The sequence below is a fragment of the Callithrix jacchus genome, chromosome 1 (genome assembly GCF_049354715.1).
Source record: "Callithrix jacchus isolate 240 chromosome 1, calJac240_pri, whole genome shotgun sequence".
In the NCBI taxonomy this organism is placed as follows: Eukaryota; Metazoa; Chordata; class Mammalia; order Primates; family Cebidae; genus Callithrix; species Callithrix jacchus.
The window spans coordinates 28,638,353-28,662,556 of record NC_133502.1 but is presented as its reverse complement, the minus strand read 5'-3'; the positions used below and the strand labels follow the sequence as shown (position 1 = coordinate 28,662,556).

The 24,204-nt window shown below is 43.7% G+C and overlaps 1 protein-coding gene across 5 annotated transcripts in view; it reads left to right on the top strand.

Annotated features, from left to right (window-relative positions):
* The window catches only part of PCID2 (PCI domain containing 2), a 28,485-nt gene extending 4,524 nt beyond the window's left edge, over positions 1–23,961 (top strand). The window contains exons 2-15 of one of the 5 annotated variants that reach the window (XM_078335738.1): positions 847–936; positions 2,057–2,191; positions 3,477–3,550; positions 4,806–4,871; positions 5,812–5,853; positions 6,813–6,867; positions 11,177–11,280; positions 16,069–16,144; positions 16,920–17,061; positions 19,728–19,828; positions 21,044–21,117; positions 21,234–21,359; positions 22,199–22,322; positions 23,285–23,961. In XM_078335738.1, the coding sequence (XP_078191864.1) occupies positions 3,477–3,550; positions 4,806–4,871; positions 5,812–5,853; positions 6,813–6,867; positions 11,177–11,280; positions 16,069–16,144; positions 16,920–17,061; positions 19,728–19,828; positions 21,044–21,117; positions 21,234–21,359; positions 22,199–22,322; positions 23,285–23,374 (1,074 nt within the window). In that variant the 5' untranslated portion in view covers positions 847–936; positions 2,057–2,191 and the 3' untranslated portion in view covers positions 23,375–23,961. Of the gene's footprint in view, positions 1–846; positions 937–2,056; positions 2,192–3,473; positions 3,551–4,805; positions 5,031–5,808; positions 5,854–6,812; positions 6,868–11,176; positions 15,540–16,068; positions 16,145–16,919; positions 17,062–19,727; positions 19,829–21,043; positions 21,118–21,233; positions 21,360–22,198; positions 22,323–23,284 lie in introns of those variants that run through there. The other 4 variants (XM_002742547.6, XM_078335842.1, XM_035294667.3 and 1 more) reach the window with 4 other exon arrangements.
* Positions 23,962–24,204: the final 243 nt, after the last annotated feature.

Below are 24,204 nucleotides of genomic sequence, written 5' to 3'. Positions count from 1 at the left end.
ATTTCCCTTTTTTTTTTTTCTGGAGACAGATATTTGCTTTGCCACCAAGCTGGCTGGAGTGCAGTGGTGCACTCTCGGCTCACTGCAGCCTCCGCCTCCCGGTTCAAGTGATTCGCCCGCCTCAGCCTCCCAAGTAGCTGGGACTACAGGCGCGACCCACCACACCCAGCTAATTTTTTTTGTATTTTTAATAGAGATGGGGTTTCACCATGTTGGCCAGGGTGGTCTCGATCTCCTGACCTCATGATCCGCCCGCCTTGGCCTCCCAAAGTGCTGGGATTACAAGCGTGAGCCACTGTGCCCAGCTATTTCCATTTTCCTTTTCTGTTTAGGTTGGGTGGAAGCTTTTTGGATTTTGGATATATGTGGTTTTTAAACTGATTTCTTTTTCATAAACTGTATAATTGGATTTTCAAGCATATAGTACTGTGATCCAGTAAAACTAGAGTAATTCACCTTTATGAAGAGTTACGTGATGAACCACTGACTTACGTGCTTGGCCTATTCTTTCGCTTCAAGAACATCTGTTTTTGTTAGTTAGTTTTAACGAGATTGGTTTTGCCATGTTTTTCAGGATGGTCTCAAACTCCTGACCTCAAGCAGTCCTCCCTCAGCCTCACAAAATGCTGGGATTACAGGCCTGAGCCAGCCAGGAACATCCCATTTTAAAATGAAGCTATTGTTTACCCACTGTAGAGAGTAGTGACCTGTTACATTTGGATTATTCTGTCTTCTTTCAAAGTAGGGGAAAATGAATTCTCCCCTGTGAGGCATGCAACGTATTGTAGGTTCTGTTAGAACAGAATGTTTCATTTTCTACTTAGGTTTCCCTTTCAAACGTTTCAGGTGTATGAAGCCATCGACACCAGAGATGGAGCATCTTGTGCAGAGTTGGTGTCTTTTAAACATCCTCACGTTGCAAACCCACGACTCCAAGTAGGTAAAAGACCTGTGCACACAGGTGTCTGCAGATGATTACAGGGTAATCACTTTCCTAAGAGCAGTGTAGAATTTGAGTAAGAAGAAAACCAATATTGTCACTCTTTATTTGAAATTTTAAAGTTTCTTTATGATATATGTAATCCCTGTTTATTTATGGAGCCCTGACTGTGTAGGTACACTGTAGTGGTGTGGACCTCCCACCTGTGTGTTTGATTCCTCCAGGACTCTCTGAGGTTTGGAGAAGTGAGGTGGTGGAGATTTGACTCCGTCCAGGCCTGTGCGTCCCCAAAGCCCCACGGACGTCGTGCACTGCAGGCGGCTCCCGTTTCAGTCCTTAGAAAGGCGGGCAAGCAAGGCCCAGACTGGGGTTGTCCATGGAGTTTCTGTGTCGTCTGTGGCACAGATGACATAAAGCAGTATTTTATGTAGAACATCTTGTGGGCATTTGGTAAAGCCCTGTTTCCTTATTGACACCCAATATCATATTGGAGTGTGTTCCTACTGGGCGCAACATTTTTCTTTTGGAAGAAAAATGGGCTTATCTATTGGGGATTACGTTTGGTGGTGTACAGACTGCAACTCAGACCAGGTAAATCATTCTCTACAGCAGCGGCAGGCTTGCTGTTTTTGTTTTTAATAAAGTTATCTAGGTGATTCTATGTGTTGAAAACCATTGCTCCAAGTAGGAGTTAGTGCTGGAGACTCGATGAGACCAGGCTTGCCTTGGCCAGAGCACCCCATGATTGGCACCGTGTGCTTTGTATCATATCACATGAGAGGACACATACTGTCCTATTTGCAATCCGAGACGGATCCCGTCATTGTAAAACTCCCCACTAACCTTCCTGACAGTGATTTCGTTCACCAGGGTCTATAGAATAGTGTCATTCTTCTCTCTCACCATATCAGCATGGGCTCATTGCTTTTGTAAAAAAACCTCGGTGTGCTATCATGTATCGTGCGTTGGTCCGGGTTCTCCAGAGAAACAGGGCCAATGGGATATGTTGATATTTATAGAGGTTTAGTGTGAGGAACTGGGTCCTCTGATTATAGAGGTCGAGAAGTCCCTTGAAGGAGTAAATTCTTCCTTCCTCTACCTCTTGTTCTATTCAAGCCCTCAACAGATTGGTCATTGCTTGTCCACACCGTGGAGGGACGTCTGCTTTCCTGAGTCTACCAGTACGACTGCCAGTCTCATCCAGAAACACCCTCAGAAATTACATTGTCTGGTCACTCCACGGCCAGTCAGGTGGCAAAATTAACTATCGTCTATTCAGTTGTTCAGATTATCTTAAAGTTGAGAGGAGAGGAAAACTTAGAAATGTCTAGACTAGTCCAGGAGATGAGAGTGGTGCTCTCAGCAGGAAGCTGAGAAGGGTGATTCCTAACGTGGCACCATCTGTAACTCAGACCTCACGGAAGGTCTTCTATGCCTCACTTACTAAATCCATCATAGTTGCTTAACAATAAACATGATAGTTACTTATTTATTGACTGACTGGCTATTAAATACTAAAATATACATGAGAGTCCTAGAATGTTTTCTGGCTTGTAGAAGGTAACACTAAATTATATTCATGGGCTTCTTGTTCCCCTGAAATACTGATAAATATCTTTTGAAGTAGTGAACCATTTATTTATTTATGAGACAGTCTCTCTCTGTCACTCAGGCTGGAGTGCAATGGCACAATCTTGGCTCACTGCAACCTCCACCTCCCAGGTTCAAGCGATTCTTGTGCCTCAGCCTCCTAAGTAGCTGGATTACTGGTGTTCACCACCACACCTGGCTAATTTTTATACTTTTTTTAGTTGAGGTGAAGTCTCACTCTGTCACCCAGGATGGAGTGCAGTGGCACAATCTCGGCTCACTGCAACCTCCGCCTCCCGGGTTCAAGTGATTCTCCTGCCTCAGCCTCCTGAGAAGCTGGGATTACAGGCACATGCCACCACACCTGGCTAATTTTTTTGGTTTTTTTTTTTTTTGAGATGGAATATTGCTCTGTTGCCCAGGCTGGAGTGCAATGGCATGTTGGCTCACTGCAACCTCTGCCTCCTGGGTTCAGGGGATTCTTCTGCCTCAGCCTCCCAAGTAGCTGAGACTACAGGCATGTACCACTACACCCTGCTAATTTTTGTATTTTTAGTAGAGACGAGGTTTCACCACGTTAGCCAGGATGGTCTCAATCTCCTGACCTTGTGATCTGCCCACCTTGGCCTCCCAAAGTGCTGGGATTACAGGCGTGAGCCACCATGCCTGGCCTAATTTTTGTAATTTTTTTTGTAGAAACAGGCTGGTCTCGAACTCCTGGCCTCAAGTGATCTGCCTGCTCCTGCCTCCTCAAAGTGCTGGGATTACAGGCATGAGCCACTGCTCACGGCCTGAACCTTCTATTTAGAGTATTAAATGTAAAGTGTACTGTGAACTATAAAGTATTAATTCTCTTGAAACAGAGGTTTAAATCTTTCTTTCTATATGTTGCATTATTTCTGTGCCTATTAATTTTACTTTTGCCATTTTTCTTTTTTAAAATCAGATGGCCTCTCCAGAGGAGAAGTGTCAGCAAGTCTTGGAACCCCCTTATGATGAAATGTTTGCAGCTCATTTAAGGTAATCTGTTAGGGAGGAAGGAAAACACACACATCTGGAAATTGCTGAACTGATGGGGGATTTTATCTAGTATTATCTTATGCTTGAAACAGGATAATTGACTTTGAAAAAGTAGGAAAATGCATTTGTAATATCACGTTGATAAAGCCTGTGACATTTTTTTACATCGGTTGTATAATACTATTTTTAAAGTCACATAGTATTTACCATAGTGACTGGATAGTGGTCTTTTTAGTAAAGTGTGGAACCTAACCATTAACTTACCCTTTTCATGGAAATATGTCTGGTTTTGAACCTCTTTACCTTGCTGGGAAAGAAACTAGAGTTGAGCAAAACAAACGATGCCACTTTCCACATACACTCCGTGTCTACTGTTTTAGCCCTAAGGGATCAATTCAGGCAGAAGATCGTGTCCTTCTGTGAGATTTGATTACTGTCTTTCAGAGCAGCCAGGGCTACAGGGCCAGGGTGCGGTCTGTGAGCAGGAATGCCCTGTGAACCCTGCAGGGTCTTGGGAACAGTTGGGGCACCACCGTGTTCCTTGTAGTACAGAGCACCCGTGATAGCTCTGTGCAGTGTGCGATGGGTTCCAAATTTGGCGATGAACTAATACTGACTTTATGCAGCTGGGAATCTAGTTTAAATGTCATTGTCAGCCTCTGATAGAAGGGTCATACTAATAATGTGTTACTCAGGAAACTGCTGGAGCTAGGTCCTTCTAGGACTTGAAACAAGAGTCTCAAAACTTACTGTGGGACTTCATCTTTTTTATTTATTTTTTTATTTTTTTTGAGACTGGTTTCTCACCTAGTCTGGAATAGAATGGCATGATCTCAGCTCACTGCAGCCTCCTCCTCCCAGGTTCTAGCAATTCTCCTGTCTCAGCCTCTTGAGTAGATGGGATTACAGGCATGTGCCACCATGCCTGGCTAATTTTGTATTTTTAGTAGAGATGGGGTTTCTCCATTTTAGTCAGGCTGGTCTTGAACTCCTGACCTTGTGATCCGCCCACCTCAACCTCCCAAAGTGCTGGGATTACAGGTGTGAGCCACTGCTCCCATCCCAGGCTTCATCTTATACTCACCTGTTTGTGTTCAGTCATTTGTGTGTTTCTTCCTTCACCCTTTATCACCTGCCAAGCAGGACCACCAGCTTTCATCCCAGGACCACTGGGACCAGTGCAGTGAAGTGAGCTGTGTGTATGGCATAACTAGTGTCCAGGTTTTTATTGTGTGAAAGTGTGTTTCTTTTCCAGGTGCACGTACGCAGTGGGGAACCATGACTTCATAGAGGCATACAAGTGCCAGACCGTGATAGTCCAATATCCTTTGTCATTTATGGCAGCTGTCCAGCGTCAGACACGTGCAGTGGGTTATTTGGGACTTGAGGCCTGGAAACATTGGGGCAGTTGCTCACTTCTGCAGTTAGAAGGGAATGACAGTGTTTTGGAAGATAAACTCATTTCAGCTATTTCATTTGGGTACTTAAATTTAGCATGGATCTTAAGACTCATGCAGCCACTTAGGAAGAACACTGTGTTGAAAGGAAGGATCTTATTTAATTCTGTTGAGAAGAAGAATGTTTCGTTGCCCTTAATACGGTAGTAAGCATAATTGTAGGGATTGGTTAAGCCCTGTTGGTGAAATAGCAGAAATCCAGAATTCAGGCAGAGGTGGACAAGAGTGAACTCAGATACACATCAGCATTGAATTGTGGCAGCTGAAGACCTTAAATCAAGCCAGTTTGTACAAAGTCACTTAAAGAGTATTTTCAGTTAAAACCTGAATCAGTGAGTGTTCTAAGGATTTGTATGTATCTCTAGATTATTGTCTTTTCTTTTTAACCACCTTGTTTAAATATACAGAGGAGAGTTGGGCTACTTGCTAACAGCCTCCTTGGAATTCAGGAATTCTGTAGTTGATAAAATCAGCTGTATGCTACAGATTCTAAAGCGCTTAAATATGACTCATGATCTTCTGGGCTCAGAGAAACCAAACAAAACATTTGAAACTGCTGATTTAAGAAGTCTTTTTTATTTAAGAGACAGTATATATGAAATAAATATATTTAGTATACTTGAACCTACTAAGATACAGATATTTGTAATGTGAGTTTATACCTTTTTTTTCCTTCAAGAACTTATTGCTGTTATAGAATCTGCTAAAGGATGAGCTACATTTTTTAAAATTTAGGTTCTTATTCCTTTTATTCTGCGTAGCATTATTTGAACTTTATATGCCGTATCTTCCTTAATACAGTACGTCATTCTTGCGAGCATTCCAGGCGCACAAAGAAGAAAACTGGTAAGTGTGAACAGAAACAGCTGGAGATCAGCAAATCGCAATTTTTTTTTTAGCAGAATCTTTTTACAGATTTGCTGTAAATAAATATGTATGTATTTTTTCCATGCGGATATTTAGTATCAGCGTGTTGACATATGGTAATGTCTACACAGATAGTGGAGTCATAAATCTAGTAAACTTTAACTGTAGATCAGCCACGTCGTTTGGAGTGTGCGTATGTAAATGCAGTATGATTTTTATCTCAGATGTCTGTTTCCCCAGGTATGTATTAAATACTGCTTTTGCCTTCAGCCGTGGATTTTGAACTTGCTTTGATTTTAAACGTTGGGTAAAAGAGGGGGACCAACCACAGTTCGTTTGGGGTGTTCTAATGCATAGTAATGGTGGCATTTTTAAATGCCTTGCCAAACTAATTCAAATAGATTCTTAATTTTATGATTTATTAACAAACTGTAGGTAAATACTGAAGTCTGTTTATACTAAAATAACCAAAGGCCTTTTGCAGACAAACAAACCCACCCTTTTCTCTTTAATGTGAAAGCTCACACATGAAAACAGTCCACTTTTGCCAGTCGGCTGTAAAGGTTTTGTGACATTTTGTGTATTACATATTCTGGTTCCTGTTTAGGAAATCTGATGAAACCACTTCTTTTTTAGTGGCGCTATTTGGATCCTGGTGGGAAGCTGAGGGGAGGAGGATATCCTGGGAGCCCAGCGTTGAAACAGGGCTGGGTCTTCTGACAGGGCTGGAGACAGGGCTGTGGAGCCCCGCAATGTGGGGCCCCAGGATGATCAGGAAGTTTGGGGCCTGCAGCCCACCTGGAAAGAGGGTGAGGAAGCAGACACCTGTCAGAGTTTTGGAAAAATATGGACCCAATTCTGGGTAGTGGCCCTGGGTGACTTCTGGGGATGGAGTCTTGTGCCTCACAGCCCCTCACACGTTTCCTTTTTGCACTTAGGGCTCTGCCTGTCATGTATGCAGTCGCGCTTGACCTTCGAGTGTTTGCCAATAATGTAAGTTTAATTTGCTGTCATTATTGCTTTAAAACTAAAACTTGGCGACTGTTGTTTAATTTCATGTTATTTTTTCCAAAACTTTTGCGGGGTAAATGGGAGTTGAGATGTGTCTGGTATAGGGAGCAGAAGAACAGATATTGACTGTTTTTTCTGGGGTTAACACAAAGATTTAAATAAACATTTGCTCAGATTTCCACACTGTTCATATAGAGGGAGAGGTTTCAGTCTGTGGTTAACCATTTATGGTATGTGTTATTTTTGTGAAATGAGTGGAACAACAGCATATGAGCTCTTCTGTGTGTCTTCTAACCTTAAGATGTGGCCTGCTCCCTGCCGAAAAGAATTCAGCTTCATATAGATTTGGGCAGTAGCAAGGGGCTTCCAGGGGCGAGGGGAGATCCTGGGTTTTATGGAGGTGACTTCCTCTTGGGGACCCACAGAAACTCCCATTATTGAGCAGCATTTGTCAACTTTTTGGTCTTAGGACAACCCCTTTACAGTTTTAGAAATGATTGATGACTCCAGTTCCAGGCAGGATGCAGTAGATTTCTCCCTACTGCGCCTGCTAAAAACAGTTAAAACCTTGGGAGTTGTCAGGCCAGCACGGCTATGGGAGGTGGAGAGAAGGGGGTGTGGGGCTCTCAGAGTCACGTGTAGGGAGTCCCCGGGTTTCCTTTTTGCCTCCTGTCTATCCTGGACTGGGTGCCTTAGAAGCCTGGAGTCTTCCACCATCAGGCAGAGGCAAAAAGCCCCAAGACAGTCCAGCAAGACAAAACTCTGACCGTCACTGCTTCACTCCAGTGTCAGGCACAAAAAAGTCAGCAGGTCCCTCCTACCCCATCAGCAAAGTGGTGCAGGCTGGGGGCAGCCCAGGACCTCCACCTTGGGCTAGCAGTAATGAGGAGCTAGTCCCCTTCCCACCAGGTTGATGTCAGAGGCTGTGCAGGGGACCTGGGTCTCCCCTACTCAGCGGCAAAGGGGATGCCCCTGTTTCTCTACTTGCATGGTGAGGCCTGCTAAAAGCAAGATAAATAAGGTCCATAGTCTTGTCACATAATGCCCCAAATGTTCAGGATTTAATGACACTAATTACCAGGAACAATCTCAACTTTTTAAGATTTCGAATGAGAAAAAATATTCAGCAGAAGACACCAATGCTGAGATTGCACAGCTGTTGGAATTATCTGACAAGAATTTTAAACAGCCCTCTAAGAATGAGTCAGCAAGCAATTAAGAACATGCTTCAGGCCAGGCGCGGTGGCTCACACCTATAATCCAGCACTTTGGGAGGCCTAGGCGGGTGGATCACGAGGTCAAGAGATCGAGACCATCCTGGTCAACAAGGTGAAACCCCATCTCTACTAAAAATACAAAAATTAGCTGGGCATGGTGGTGCACGCCTGTAGTCCCAGCTACTTGGGAGGCTGAAGCAGGAGAATTGCTTGAACCCAGGAGGCAGAGTTTGCAGTGAGCTGAGATCCTGCCATTACACTCCAGCCTGGGTAACAACAGTGAAACTCCGTCTCAAAAAAAAAAAAAAAAAAAAAAAAGAACATGCTTGAAACGAATAAAGATATTTAAAGGCTCAACAAGGAAATAGACACAAAGAAGAACCAAATGGAAATTTTAGAACTGAAAAATAAGACCCCAGAGAGCTTTTATTTTTGTTTTATCTGTTTATATTTACTGTATTAGAAATTTTAATTCGAGAAGATTTTTAAATATTTATTCATTTTAAAGCAATAATAATAAACCTTTTACATGTAACATAAGTGACTTTTTAAATAAAAAATAACTATTTCCAAAACAAAATACTAAGAAAAGTGGTGTCACATCACTTTAGACCTCTTTGATGTTGAGTTCAGCCAAATCTATCTGGTCCTCTTACCTGCTTGTGCACTCACTCTGTTACAGTATACTGTTTTGAATAAAGTGTTTCAAGACATTCTGGCCTCACAAAGATGTAAGTGGAAAAGAGGGAAATATTCTGATAGGCTTTCCAGACCATTGAGATAATTCTTCTTTGAGTCTATGTACCAAAACTCCAAGAAGCAATTGTTTTTTAAAGGTTAGTTAACAGTGTGGCTTCTGAAGTGTACGATAAACTTTTTCTCCCTTTGCACTAAGATCCACTGTTCTGCCTAGAGCACTTTGAATGGATTTTGTCGTATTTTGCGTTAGTCATATCTTACAGCAAAACATTGCAAACTGGGTGGCTTGTGAACAACAACCATTGATGTCTCACAGTTCTGGAGGTGGGGAGGTCCCAGATCAAGTCACCAGCAGATTCAGTGTCTGGTGAGGGCTGCTCCCTGGCTCATAGCATCTTCTTGCTGTGTCAGCATGTGGTAGGTGGGGCAAGGGATCTCTCTGGGGTCTGTTTTATGAGGGCACCAATCCCATTCATGACAGCTTCACCTTCATGAGCTCGTGACCTCCTAAAGGCCCCTCTTCCAAACACCATCACCTTGAGGGTTAGGATTTCAGCATGAGTCTTGGAGGGGCCACAAACATTCAGACCATAGCAGGCCATTTGGAGAATGTTGGCTTACTGAGCCATGCAGCAGCTCCCAAGTGTTGACACACCACTGTTAAGAACCCAACCTCCAAGCCCCTGCCTTTCTTAACATCTCCAGGGGCCTCATCAGAAAGGTCTTGGCATGAGGAGACACTGCTAAGCTCATGGTGATTGATAAAAGTTTCCCAGAATTCTGATTTTTCTTGAAAGCGCAAATGTCATTGTCAACCAGTACTATCAGTTGTGTGCCTAGAAGTGACAGATTTGTTTCATTCATTTTGGAGAACATGGTCTGCCAGAAGCTCAAGCCTGGGTAGCCATGCTTGCCTGTCCATTTTCTGTTCCACAAGAAGTAGCTAGTCCAGCTCACAGCTCAGACAGCCGCCCAGAGCTTTTCCGTAAACAGTCGTGAGACACTGTGTGCACCAAAAGTGCTGCATACTTCTCATTTCATCACAAAGAATATCTAAAATACGGGTGCTCAAGGACCAAAATTTAAGAAAATTCATGTTTGCTGCATTATCCAGAACATTTTATTTATCTGTTTAGAAATGGTCTTGCTCTGCCACTCAGGCTGAAGTGCAATGGTGCAGTCATTGCTCGCTGCAGGCTCGAGTTCCTGGGCTGAAGCCTCCCACCTTGGCCTCCTGGGTAGCTGGGACTACAGGCGTATGCCATGATATCAGGCTAATTTTAAAATTTTTCATAAAGATAGGTTCTTGCCATGTTGCCCAGGTTGGTCTCAAACTCCTAGGCTCAAGTGATTTTCCACCTTAGCCTCCCAAAAGTGCTGGGATTACAGGTGTGAACCACGGTGCTTGGCCCATCAAGGACATAAAGGGAAACGAATTGCATTGGTGTGTTGATTGATTGATTGCAAGTGTCTGGTGTTTAAGAACATGATTATCTTGTAGTTTGGTGCTGGTGAGAGCCCTCCAGCATTTTACCTATTGCTGTTTTTGCACCATCAGTGTAAATGTTAACACCATAATGGCTTAGTGTTGTCGTAAATACAGTTGGAGCTGAGTGTGGGTCATCTGCAGACCTGTTGTAGGCCTCGGGTTTGTGGAGAACACCAGTGGGAGAAACAGGTTCTTTCTTCTTTAACCAAGGCCATCCTCAATGCAAGGGAAAAGTCAAACTCAGTGATGTCTTTAATGTTTGTGAAACATTTTTCTTTCGAGCATTTTGACTAGCCAGCTCAGGGACCTAAGTAAGAGAAAGCTCAGTAGCATATTAGCATACGTAGTGAAGGTTTGAAAAATCGGTGGCTGACTTGAATCAGTCGAAGAAAGATTTGGTTTGTGGAAGAATTGGAATAATATAGACTATTCCATTTTTTAAATGTTATGGTTACATGCTGGCTGATTTCTCCAGAATCCTCTGAGACTTTGACTCTTAATTGTGTCCATTCTTTACTTTAAGAAATAAATGTTTTGGCTGGGCACAGTGGCTCACGCCTGTAATCCCAACACTTTGGGAGGCCAAGGTGGGAGGATTACCTGGAGTCAGAAGTTCAGGATAAGCCAGAACAACAAAGTGAAACCCTATCTCTCCCCCCCAGCAAAAAATAATAATTAAAATTAAAACAAAAACCCCCAAACTAGCCAGGCATGGTGGTGTCTGGTTCCCTGGTTCCACCTCCTCAGGAGGCTGTGGTGGGAGGATTGGTGCAGCCCAGCAGTTTGAAGCTGCAATGAGGTATGATTGTGCCACTGCGTCCAGCCTGGGCAACACAGCAAGACCTTGCCTCGGAAAAATAAAATAAACATTTTTATATTTTCTTAGGCAGATCAGCAGTTGGTAAAGAAAGGAAAAAGCAAAGTTGGGGACATGTTAGAAAAAGCAGCAGAGTTACTGATGAGCTGTTTCCGGGTCTGTGCCAGCGACACGTGAGTAAGGACTTGGGGACCACAAGACACACTTGGTCATGTTCTTCAGGGCAGCATTCACCCCTTTCTGGCCTGTGTTTTACTTCTAGACATAATCCCACAGCCATCATTATTTTTGCTTTGGAAAGTTAATTGTGTTGTAAAGGAAAGAAGAGCTTAGGGAAAAAGGTCTTTTCATTTGCCCACATTTGACCATGCTGGTCCGTTTCCGTCTGGTGCCGTTTCCCTTTCCTGAAGCACGCACTTCAGCGTTTGCATTTGGTGAGGGTCTGTGGGCAGTGAATCCTCTAGGCTTTCATCTTTCTGGAACTTTTATTTTTTTTTTAAGACATTTTCTCTTTTTACCCGTGAAGAAGCAGCACTGATCGTCTTCCTTTTTAAAGACTCCTTTTGCTAGGTGGAGTCTGTGGGCCAACTGGTTTTCTTCCTTTTGGCACTTTAAAAATGTCATTCCGTCTGGTGTACTTTGCTTCTGATGAGTCCCTGTTGTTTTTGCCCGTACAGAACAGGTCTTTTTCCTGTGGCTATTATTTTCTCTTTGTTACTGGCATTCAGCAATTTGGCTCTGATGGACATAGCTTTTCCTTTTCCTTTAATTTCTTTTGTTTAGGATTCATTGGGCTTCCTGGATGTTTTTAAAATTTTAATTTTTTACATTCTTTCTTCAACTACTTTTGGCCCCATTCTGTCTCCTCTCCTTCTGGGATTTCACCTGCATATGTGTTAAATGCATGATATATCCCACAAAGTCCACTGTTATTCTTTATTTTTTAACTTTTTTTTTTTTTTTTTGGAGACAGAGTCTTGCTGTCTTGCCCAGGCTGGAATGCAGTGGTGCCATCTCAGCTCACTGTAACCTCTTCTTCCCAGATTCAAACCATTCTACTGCCTCAGCCTCCCAAGTAGCTGGGATTACAGGCATCCTGCCACCACTTCCAGCTAATTTTTGTATTTTTAGTAGAGGTAGGGTTCACCATATTGGCCAGGCTGGTCTTGAACTCCTGATCTCAAGTGATCCACCTGCCTCAGCCTCCCAAAGTGCTGGGATTACAGGTGTGAGCCCCTGCACCAGGCTTCAGTATTTTTTTCCCTCTCCTTCATTTTGGCTAATTTGTACTGACTTACTTACAAGTTGACTGATCTTATCTGCCTGTATTTATTTTTAATTCTCAACTTTCCATCTGATTTTACTTTAGAGTTTCCATTTTTTTATCCTAAAGCTCCCATCTCTTCACCCATTATATAATCACATTTATTTATGAGATTTAGCACATTTTAAAGCAAAGAAACATTATCAAAGGTGCCCATATATAAATAAACAAAAAAACCATTGTTTCCAGAGAGAGTAGTTGTTTCAGTCCTCTTGTGTTGCAATAAAGGAATACCTGAGGCTTGGGAAGTAAGAGAAGAGATTTGTTTGGCTCACAGTTCTGCAGGTTGCACGAGAAGCATGGTGCTGGTATCTGCTTCTGGTGAAGCCTCAGGCTGCTTCCACTCATGCGGGAAGGTGAAGAGAAGCCTACCCCATGGCAGGAGATAGAAGGGGAGGCACCAGGCTCTTCCACAACCAGCTGTCTGGGAATGCTCACAGGAGCTCAGAGTGAGAACTCATGCATTATGGCAAGGACGGCACCAAGCCCTTCATGAGGGGTCTGCCCCCGTGACTCAAAAACCTCCATTAGACTCCACCTCCAACAGTGGGAATCAGGTTTTAACATGAGGCTTGATGGGGCCAAAAAACCACATCTAAACCATAGCATTAGCCTAGCACCTCTTTTCCCTAACTGTGTCTGCTGCCAGTAAACTCGGTGGCCTCAAAAGATGGGAACTTTTGCTGTTGGGTGTTGTAGATCCAATCCACAAAACCAAACGTAAGTGTTGAGCAGAGCAAGCTGGATGCAAAGGCCAAGGAATGAAGAAGCAGGAGTGTGGCTCATAGGCCAACTTCTCTACTCAAGAGGGCGAGGGCATTGAGACACAGGGTTTCTTTAATGACGACGTTGGCACTCAATGCAAGGGGAGCAGTGTCCGTGGCTTCTCTGGAAATGGGTGGGAGACCTCGGGGAGCAGAAGTACTGCCATCTTTATGTCCTTATGGCTTGTTCCCATCACTGTCATGGTGATTGTCAACTGTTGTGGCATTGGTGGGAGTGTCACTGAGCATGAAAATGAGATCGTCATGAAGTTCGGAGGCCCTGCAAAGGCCAGGTAGACCTCCGCTTTGTGTCCTGCTGGTCTTAGCTGGTTTAGCCGGACGGGGAGCCTCTGACCTCAGGCATTCTGTTGCTGAAGACAAGCAGAGTGTGAGCTGTGCAGCTGTTCGGCCAAGCCTGCAAGATGTGCGGTGCTGTGGGGGTAACATGGCCTCCCTACCCAGCCTCGCTTCAGAACGTTCCTCCCAAGGCTGGACGGTGGAAAAGCCCTTGCTGTGCCATGGCACTTTCCCATGGAGGCTGTCCACTCCACTCCTGGCTGTCTACGCTGGTTTTGAAGGTCTCTGCCTTCTCTAGAGCTCTTGCTGCTGGACTTCACAGTGGATCAGATTCTCCTTTTATGAAATTCCTTCCACTGCGTTTATTGGGTGATTTGATGACCGTGTAGTGCTGTGTGTCTGATGGCGAGTACATGAGGCCGTGGGCCTTCTCCATCACTAGCGCCCCTTGCACCACTGGAGCTCAGTGTTTCTCGGATGAATACTTGAAATTCTGCTCGATTGTCTGCTCCTGCACAGCAGTGATCTGCATGACCTTTGATTGGGCAGTGGTTTCTTCAGATACGACACCAAAAGCATAAGCAACCAAAGGAAAAAATAAATTGAACTCAAAATTAGAAACTTTATCAAAAATGTAAAAGACAACCGTAAACTAGGAAAAAATATTTGCAAATAAAATATGTGATCAGGACCTAATATCCAGAATATATAAAGAACTATTACAACTCAACAGTAAAAAGACAAATAATCCAATTTTAAAATGGTTAAAGAATTTGAAAAACCTTCCAAACAAAATACACAGGTGGCCAGTAAGTGCACGAAAAGATGCTCAACATCACTAGTCACCAATGACTAATGCATCAGTCATTTGCAATGCAAATCAGAACGAGCAAGAGCTGCCACTGCACACCCTGTGGGATGACTAATCAGAAGACTGGCAGCGCCAGCAAGAGTGTGGAGAGGCTGGCGTCTCGTACACATTGCCGGGGAACAAACACGGCACAGCTGCTGTGCAGAAACGGGACGGCAGTTCCCCAGAGTTAAACGCACGGTTACTGTGTGACCCCACAGTTCCACTCTGAGGGGGACACTCAGAAGATAGAGGCAAGTCCCCAGTGACATCTCTTTCCCCTTGGGGTTTGTCCCTGGTGTCAGCCCAGCTAGGATGTTAGCATACATGCAGCATTTTACATGAGTTGGAGTACTTGCGTGGCGTGTTTTTTTGGCTTTTCCATAACGCTTTGAAGTCACAGAACAGTATTATTGTTTGTTTTCCTCTTCAGATGAGGAAAATGAAACTTTGAGAGAATCTTGCTTGCAGTCCTACACCTAGGTAGTGATAAAAGCCATACGAAAGAGCTGGTTAGAGTAGCTCATGGGCAGTTATAAAACAGGCTTTGATATTTTAAAACTGTATTTTTCTATTATTTTAAGTGTTTCTGTATAGACACGCTTTGGTCTTTGAAGAGTAATTTTATTTTCTCTGGCTTGTGAACCACCTGCTTGTTTTTTATACTGGGCACTTTTATATTTTTGTGCCTTGACTTTAGGTGTGAACAGCAGAGTGTACTTGCCTGCTACACACCCCACTGTGTGGCGTAGCCTACGGCTCCCAGGCCATGGGAGCAAGAGCAGCGCGTGCCGCGCTGAGTGCTATAGGCAGCTGCAGCACGTGGGACATCTGTGTGTCCAGATGTATCTAAACACAGGAAAGGTGCAGTGAAAGTACAGCATAAGGATCTGTAGGACCCCATCCCACACGTGTCCTGTAGTTGACTGAAATGTTGTGTAACCTGTGACTGTTTCCAAGTTAATGGCAGACAGTGGTATATTCTCCCCTAGGTGCTTCCGTTTCTGTTTTTTCAGTCTTTCAAGGTAAAATTTGCGTCCAGTGAACAACGTACAATATTATCTGTATGTTTGCTGTTGAGGTATAGGACATTATTGTCACGCCAGAAGCTTCCCTCATCCCTCATTTTGGGCAGGCTCTTTCTGCTGTCTGGATTTGTTCCACCGTGAGTCACTTCTGCCTCTTTGGTGACTTCAGGTAAATGTGTCTTCCTTGGTGGGACTTATCCTCTTTGTGTGATTTACTGGTTTGTTTTGTTGTATTTTTCCATTTTTCTTTTTTTTGAGACAGAGTCACCCAGGCTGGGGTGCATTGGCCCAATCTTGGCTCACTGCAACCTCAGCCTCCTGGGTTCAAGTGATTCTCCTGCCTCAGCCTCCTGAGTAGCTGAGATGACAGGCACACAGCACCAAGCCCTATTATTCATGAGTGATTTATACCAATTAACTTTCACACATTGTTGCTGCCAATTAGGCAGCTTTTAGCTGGTGCTGTGGAGGGAGAGTGTGTTATACGCAAAGTGGATGGGACTTTCCTGGTTTGCTTTTTCTTGCATTTTTGCCCATCAGGTAAGACATCTTTTCTCATAATGTTATTTTGTTTGATGAATATAACTTGAGCGTTGGGACTTTACCTCAAGATGTTAATTTGTTTAGGCATTTTATTTTGTGGTTTATAAATAACACTTTATTTCCTGTGTAACTTTAAGAAAATTATTTCCCTGTAGCCGCGCTGGTATAGAGGACTCAAAGAAGTGGGGCATGCTGTTTCTGGTGAATCAGCTGTTTAAAATCTACTTCAAGGTGCGCTCCTATTTGAATGCTTGATATCTCTATGATTTTCCATTCTCCTTGGCTTCCCACATATCATACACGATTAGCTAGCCTTCCTGGCGTTGCTCAGGAAGTGATCAAAACCGTATTCATGGTCCCGATAGCTAACATTTGTTGAATGACTACTAGGTGCAGGGCACTATTCTGAATGCCTACTAGGTGCAGGGCACTATTCTGAATGCTTTACAAATGTCATCCTGTTGACAGCTCAGCCCTCTGAGGTTAGTGCTCCCAGCTCCAGGAAAACGAAGGCACCTGTGTATGAAGCAGCTGGCCTGGTGTGGTGGAATTAGGCTTTCAGCGCAGGTAGTTTCAATCCAGAGCCTTTTGTCTTCTGTGGTCATAATTAACTTTGGAAAAACAGGCATATAGGTGGATGGCTGGATAAAGAACCCATTGCCACATCAAGTCAGCCAGATGAAGAGCAGCCCATCATGTATCAGCAGCTGGGACTTGTGCCTTCTGTCCAGGGCCCTCCACTCCTGTAGAGCCTCCCACCTTCCTGCCAGCACTGCGCAAGCTCAGGCTCCTGCAGGGCCGTGCCCCCTGGAAGGGCTTCCCAGAGCCTCCCAGGGTGAACGTCATCTATGCTGGCTGCTTTCTGTTTTGGTTTTTATTATTAAACAAATAATTTTAATGATATAATAGGTGTTGTAATTTGCATTTTAAGGAGACATGCTTAGTTTCTTTTACCACCTATTTTTGTTGTTTTTAAATATTTTAAATGGATTGTTATTCATTATAGATCAACAAACTCCATTTATGTAAACCCTTAATTAGAGCAATTGACAGCTCAAACCTGAAAGACGATTACAGCACTGCACAGAGAGTCACATACAAATACTACGTTGGACGCAAGGCCATGTTTGACAGTGACTTTAAGCAAGGTGCGTTGCTAATTTTTTTCCCAGTATTTTAAATAAGGCACTGCATTCTGAACAACTTTGAATAATACAATTTCAGAGAACACATTATGACTGTATTTTATTTTTAAGGTAGAATATTTGTGTAAACATATGTATATTTTCTGACACTAAAGCTGATTAAATGGAAATTCTGTTGAAGGTTGTTTATCCATCCTGGGTCTCTGAAGTGCTTGCTGGAGTCTCACAGGCCTCACGCATGTCCTTTCTGAGTTAACTAAGTGTGACTGTTCTTGGAATAGAATGTAAATCATTGTTTTCTTTATTTGCCTTTTGACTCCGTAATATCTGCTGGCTATGTTGACACAGAAAATGGAGATTAGGACAACATTTAGTTCAATGACTGATTTATGACCTAAAAATCCCACCAGGAGACAACTTAGAAGCCGGGATGTGCCCTTGGACCTGGGGTCAGAGCTCGTGTTTAAACAGCCTCGCATGGTGTCTTGTTACACTTGACGCGATTGTCTCAGTTTACGTTGGTCACTTCCTCAAGAACAGGAAACCAGTCGTGTCTCCTTTTTGCAATTTTTTATTGGCTGTGACCGCATCGATCTTTGTGACCACTCCCCTTGTACTCAAACCAGACTTCAGACTCTTCAGCTGTTTGTGGAGCACACGGTCCCAAGTACATGAAGCAACCTGACTTTAGGCAATGCAAGATAAATAACAGCCCTTTCATATATAAATAACAGCTCTGTAGGCTTATATAGACAAACTCTTCATTTCCTTCCACAGTTTCTAGTAGATGTAGGGTTTTAAAGAACGGCCTTTCTTGACTTTCTCTCTAAAGGTAGAAGCTTTTATGTTCTTTTGGATTTTATTAAGATAACTGATTTTTTTTCCTTAGGATTCATTAAGTGGTATTTTTGAATACCTAACATAGCCAGAAATGGTTATTAATATTGATGCAACATATTCATTTCTGACATCTTTAGAGCCAAAAAGTTTGTTCAAGTCTATATCATCCAATTCTTTCATTTTACTGTAAAAGAAATAGAAAGCCATTGAGAGTGTGATTTTCTGAGATTACTGAGCTATTCTGTGTCCCCAAAAAGCCAGCACTGGCCCATGGATCTTCTGCTTTGTAGCTCTCAGAGATTTTGATTTCCATTTTACTGCTAGGAATTCCTAAAGCTATGATTGGATTTAAGTGGATAACATGTCTGCAAAGATTGTGGTGATTTTCTTTCCTGTGATTTTATATTATTTATGTAAGAATATTTGGAGTATATCAGTTGTTAATATCCTTTCTTTATTAATTTCTCAGATTTATACTCTAGATGTTTTTGACTCCAACCGAAATACATTATTTGATGCAAAATGACTACAGGTCCCTCAGAGACAGCAGAACATCTCACCTTGCATTAACTATTAGAAAATGCACTTTCTGCACATCCAGGAGAATTTGAGATTACCCTGGGTAGTAGCAAAGGTCAAACTGGCAGCTGGTGGGATTCTGCAGACTTACAGTGAATCTGTTCCTTGGTCTCCACCCCACAGGGCTGCTGGTGGGGCAAGGCTCCATGGTGTGGAAGAGACACTCTCGCCCCATAGCATTCACGCTCACTGTGCAGACTGGATGTTTGCTGTGCCGATGTGGCCACACAGTTTAGGAGCAGAGACAGTGGGTCTCCGTGTGAGTTCCCTCGGCCTCAACCCAGACCCAGGGCCTGCTGCTTCTGGTGACCCATTCTGCATAGGGGAGGACCTCTGCAGCTCTGAGCATCTCTATTCTCTTATATTTGGGATTTAATATCACTGTTCAGGCAGAATTACATAAACAGGAACATCTCACTTTCCTGGAAATTGTTGACCCAAACCCAGCCTTAGCAAGGCCTCCTCTTGTCACCATCATTGTCCAGAAACCCCTGACTGTTCCCTCTGCCTTCAGCTTTCTGGCCTCAGGACAAGACTCAGCTCCCCGGAGCCTGCCTGTTCTGAGGGTTCCTCCTTAGCGTGGGCTGAACTCTTCTCGGGCCTGTCATGTGCAGCTTGTAGGATTAATCTTGACAAGTAGAATTGTTTTCATATTTTGAAGTCTATTAAATTCAAATCTATTTTATATGAAATGGAATCCTTTTTTAATATTGCTGTCAGGACAGAATCAATATGTTATAAATTATTAATAGATAATTTTTTAAAGCAAGTAGTGATTTTGATCCCTGAATTGTATGCTAAGCTGGAGGGTGGTGTTTCACTAAGTTATTTTCATTCTATTTAATAATGAGTGATTAAAATGTATTGTGCAGGTCCGTTTTTAACCATGTCTTTGTATTTTTCATGAATGTAGAAATCATCTGAGCAGGGTCAAACTTCTAAAGTGTTATCGTGGCTTGGCAGATGCCCTTAGGCAAATCAGAATCTCTGTGGAATTTAGTTTCTTCAGATTTCCTCTGTTAAGTAGGACTTCTCAGGCAATTCCTGGTGAATTTGGGCTGTGGATTTTACTTAAGAAAAGTCGTTGATCACAGAAATGAAACTGGGCTGGTATTTTTTGAGATAATGAAGGGAGGGGTTCGCCCTTTAAATCAGGATACAGTGGTACAATATGGAGCATGACGGGCCTGACACTGCTGCACAGTCGAGGTGCATTGGTCTCACCTGTGCTGGCTCTGCCTTCTTTGTAGCCGAGGAGTACCTGTCGTTTGCCTTTGAGCATTGCCACCGTTCCAGTCAGAAGAACAAAAGGATGATTCTGATCTATCTGCTTCCAGTAAAAATGCTTTTGGTGAGTGATCGTTACTTCATGTTTATAGATCCTGGTGCCTTCACAAAGTTGACAGCTGATAGGTTTCTTAAAACCTAGCAGACAGTCTGTAGTTGTTCAGTCTGAGCTGTGTGTAAGCACACCTCAAAATAAAGAGGGAGCAGGCACTGTGACCCCAACCAGAGCTCATGCCTTACGCCTCCATCCTTCTAGAAAAACTTTCCCTGTGTCTTGTTTCCCGTGAAAGTATTTGACTCAGGAGTTTCACATTCATGTGACAAAATAAAACATGTACATGTCACTTGTATTTCTCCCTTAAAACCTAAGTTAAAAGCAGTGGATTCACAAAGAAAGAAAAATATCATTTCAGCCTCTCTATGGGTATTTCATTTAGTTACCAAAATGTAGTTTTGATACTTGAAATAACTAGTAAGTTAATTGACTAATGAAAAAAGCATTAGACACAGGTGGCTAAGGCTGCTGTAGCTCAGAATGGATTGTGATGGAAAAGTACTGATGTGGCCCTGTCCTTCTCAATTCTTCTTTTCTTTTTTTTGAGACGGAGTTTCGCTTTTGTTACCCAGGCTGGAGTGCAATGGCGCAATCTCAGCTCACCGCAACCTCCGCCTCCTGGGTTCAGGCAATTCTCCTGCCTCAGCCTCCCAAGTAGCAGGGATTACAGGCACGCACCACCATGCCCAGCTAATTTTTCGTATTTTTAGTAGAGACGGGGTTTCACCATGTTGACCAGGATGGTCTCGATCTCTTGACCTCGTGATCCACCCGCCTCGGCCTCCCAAAGTGCTGGGATTACAGGCGTGAGCCACGGCGCCCGGCCTGTCCTTCTCAATTCTAACCCTACTTAAGAGACAGCCAGTTTCAAATTCTTAGCTGATTCTTCTGGAAGCTACTTCCTCATTCCCATGGCTCATGCTTATACTGGCATTTCTTCAGTTATCACTCTCCCCGTTAATAGAAATTCAAAGAGGTGTAAGAAAGTCAAGATCAAGGTCAGGAGTCTTGGAATGACAAAACTGTGTTGTACCCAGGTGTTCTGATTTCTAGACCAGTGTTGTTTTTCTAGTATGCTATGGTGTGTTTAATCCATGGACACTCTAAGAAACTCACTCAGGTTGCAGTTTTCTTAAAACCTAATTCCTTGATGTGAATTTTTATCAAAGACAATTTTGTCAAAAATGAAAGTGTTTTCATTCTGGAAACTCAACTCTGTCTTAGGGTCACATGCCCACTGTTGAGCTCCTGAAAAAGTATCACCTGATGCAGTTTGCAGAAGTAACCAGAGCCGTGAGGTAGAGTATGCTGTCCTTTCTGTTTGGGGTTTTTAAAAATGCAAACCCGATGAGAGTTGATGTGATCGCTATGTGAGAAACTCGCCCTGCTTCTGACGTGCCTCCCCCGTCACCAGCGAGGGCAACCTGCTGCTGCTGCATGAGGCGCTGGCGAAGCACGAGGCCTTCTTCATTCGCTGTGGGATCTTCCTCATCCTTGAGAAGCTGAAGATCATCACCTACAGGAACCTCTTTAAGAAAGTGTAAGCATTTCCCCTGTGCAGTTGGGCTCCCCGTGGGGCTCTCCGCAGAGCAGTCAGAGGGCAAGGGCTGCTGCAGCCTAAGAGGAGGCCGCTGTGTGGGCAGGGCCATCATCTTCCTTCCCTTGTATGGGCTGAAGTGAAGCCTCTGCCCACTGCCTCCTGGGGGCCTTGCGTGGAGACACGTTGAGTAGCTCAGGCTGTGCCTGGACTTCTCGGGGAGGTAAACAGGTTGTGTGTGAGAAGACTTGAAAACATCAGCCTTGAGAGCGGCAGCCCCACGTTTCATCAGACCACGTAGGACTTGCCACGTACTCACCTCCCTTATTGATAACCTACCAGCCCTCCAGCCACTCCTGCCTGCCACAGAGGCAGATGCAGAGATCATCATTCCTTTCCTCACCTCACGCGTCCTCTGAGGCCTCGTCCCAGCAGGATCTCAGTTGAGTAAACTTCAGGCAGAGGCTGACTTTGTACAGAGCCGTGGATAGCACGTCACAAACAGTAGGGACCCTGTTTGACTGAATCCAGGAGACATAGCCCATTGTTGGGTACTTCCTTATTTGGGGGAGATTAAAATGTGAAAATATAGGTTAGATGAATGAAATACTTGGAAAATATTTAAAAATTTGTACTAGTGGCTTTTTTAATATTGAAAAGTGAAATTTAATAGTTCTTTGAGTGTCTTTTCGAGTTTATCTAATAGGTGGGAACTTTTTTACTGCTTTAGAACAGGGGCTTAGTAAAAGCTGCTTTTTCCCCTGCTGACTCACAGTGCCTTGTCTTGGCTGTGGAGTGCTGTGTCCTGTCAGTAACCACAGTGCTCTTCTCCCCTCTTCCAGCTATTTGTTGCTGAAAACACACCAGCTGTCTCTGGATGCTTTTCTGGTTGCCTTGAAATTCATGCAGGTGGAGGACGTGGACATTGACGAAGTCCAGTGCATTCTGGCTAACTTGATATACATGGTATGTGAGTCCTGGTTTTCACTGAAGCACCTACCCATGGCAGGATTCAGCCCAGAATTTGAAGCTTCAGCGTGGGGGTGTTAAAATTGTTAAAAAGGCCTTTTGCTTTTGTTGAAGGTATTTTTGGTAGAACTAATTTTAGCCCAGGACATACCGTTCACCGGGCCTTAGGATCGTGAGGGGTGGATACTCGTATGTTTGCATTGTTTTTTGAGATGGAGCCTTGCTCTTGTCACCCTCAGCTCACCACTACCTCCGCCTCCCAGGTTCAAGCGATTCTTCTCCCTTAGCCTCCTGAGTAGCTGGGACCACAGGAATGTGCCACCACGCCCAGCTAATTTTGTATTTTTAGGAGAGACAAGGTTTCTCCATGTTGGTCAGGCTGGTCTCAAACTCAAAACCTCAGGTGATGCACCCACCTCGGCCTTTCAGAGTGCTGGGATTACAGGCTTGAGCCACCGTGCCCGACCATTGGTATATTGTTTACCGGTGTATCCCTCCGTATCTGTTGATTCTTTGATGCCCCTCAGATAGCAAAGTCCACAGGTGCTCCAGTCACTGATAGGATGTAGTATTTTCGTGTGAGCTATGCACACCCTCCTGCGTGCTGTGAATTATCTCGAGGTGACGTATACTCAGTGCACTCTAGATAGTTGTTACACTGCATTGTTTGGGGACTCATGGCCTGGAAGAGCATCTGTAAGTGTTTAATACAGATGCATTTGTGTTTTCTTTTTTTTCCAAACATTTTCAATCCGCAGTTGGTTGGATTCGCGAATCTGAAACTCACCGTTGGTTACGGATGGTCAATTGTATTTATTTTTATTCATTGTCCTCCCACTGAACTCAGCTGTGCTGCTCTTGGGGAATAATGCTAATGCCAAATTAATTAAATCAGCCAGCATCTTTGACAGGACTCTGATCCAAAAATGTCAACTAATTCCTCTCTTCCTCTCCTTCAGGGTCACATCAAAGGCTACATATCGCATCAGCATCAGAAGCTAGTGGTCAGCAAGCAAAACCCATTTCCTCCGCTGTCCACGGTGTGTTGACCGTATACGTAGCCCTGAGGATGGGGGGCGGTTGTTTCCGTGTTGGTTGTGCTGATGAGACCCCTCCGTACTGCGGCAGGGCTCTCTGAAGCTGGAACTCTTGGAGGCGCTTTCCCCAGGGATGCTGAGGCGGAGGTTTTCAGCACACCTGAGTCAGTCTCCTTCTTCATTTGTAACTAATTTCAGCGTCATGAAAACCTGGAATTTCCTTTTTTACAAAAACTCAGCTGGTTCTGGAGTCTTTGAAGGAGGCTTTGTGTGAGGGCAGCTCCAACTCACTTCTCCTAACTGTGGTTCCTGAAGACTGTCTTTGTAACTTTTTTGTAGTTCTTTGTATAAGAAGGGTATTCTGAATTTATACACATGGCATGTTCTTCGTTGTATCTGCCAGGATACATCTATTTTTGTATATTAAATTTGAATATTTTATGCCATCAGAATGCTTGGTTAACTTAAGGCATCTTTTTAAAAGGAGAATTTAATTTGATTTAAATTTTCCAGATTTTATAGCTTGCCTGGATGGATGCTCCTCAGTTTATGATGGAGTTACATCCCAATAAACTTATTTTATTATTTCTTTTAAAAAACCATCTTAGGTTGAGAATGCATTTTATGCACCTGCTGCTAAACATCACGGCTCACTCTGGCTTTCCTTAGTGTACTCAGAAGCCTCCGCTTGGAAAACCAAGCACAAAGGCGACTCTATTTTCTAATAAGGTGTGGATGCCTCTTGTAGCTTACTGAGTGCTGCATTGAGAGTGGAAACAGAAGGGCTGCATGGGCGCCGAGGCATGGCTGTCCCTGGGTGCGTCCCTTCAGCACCATGGTGA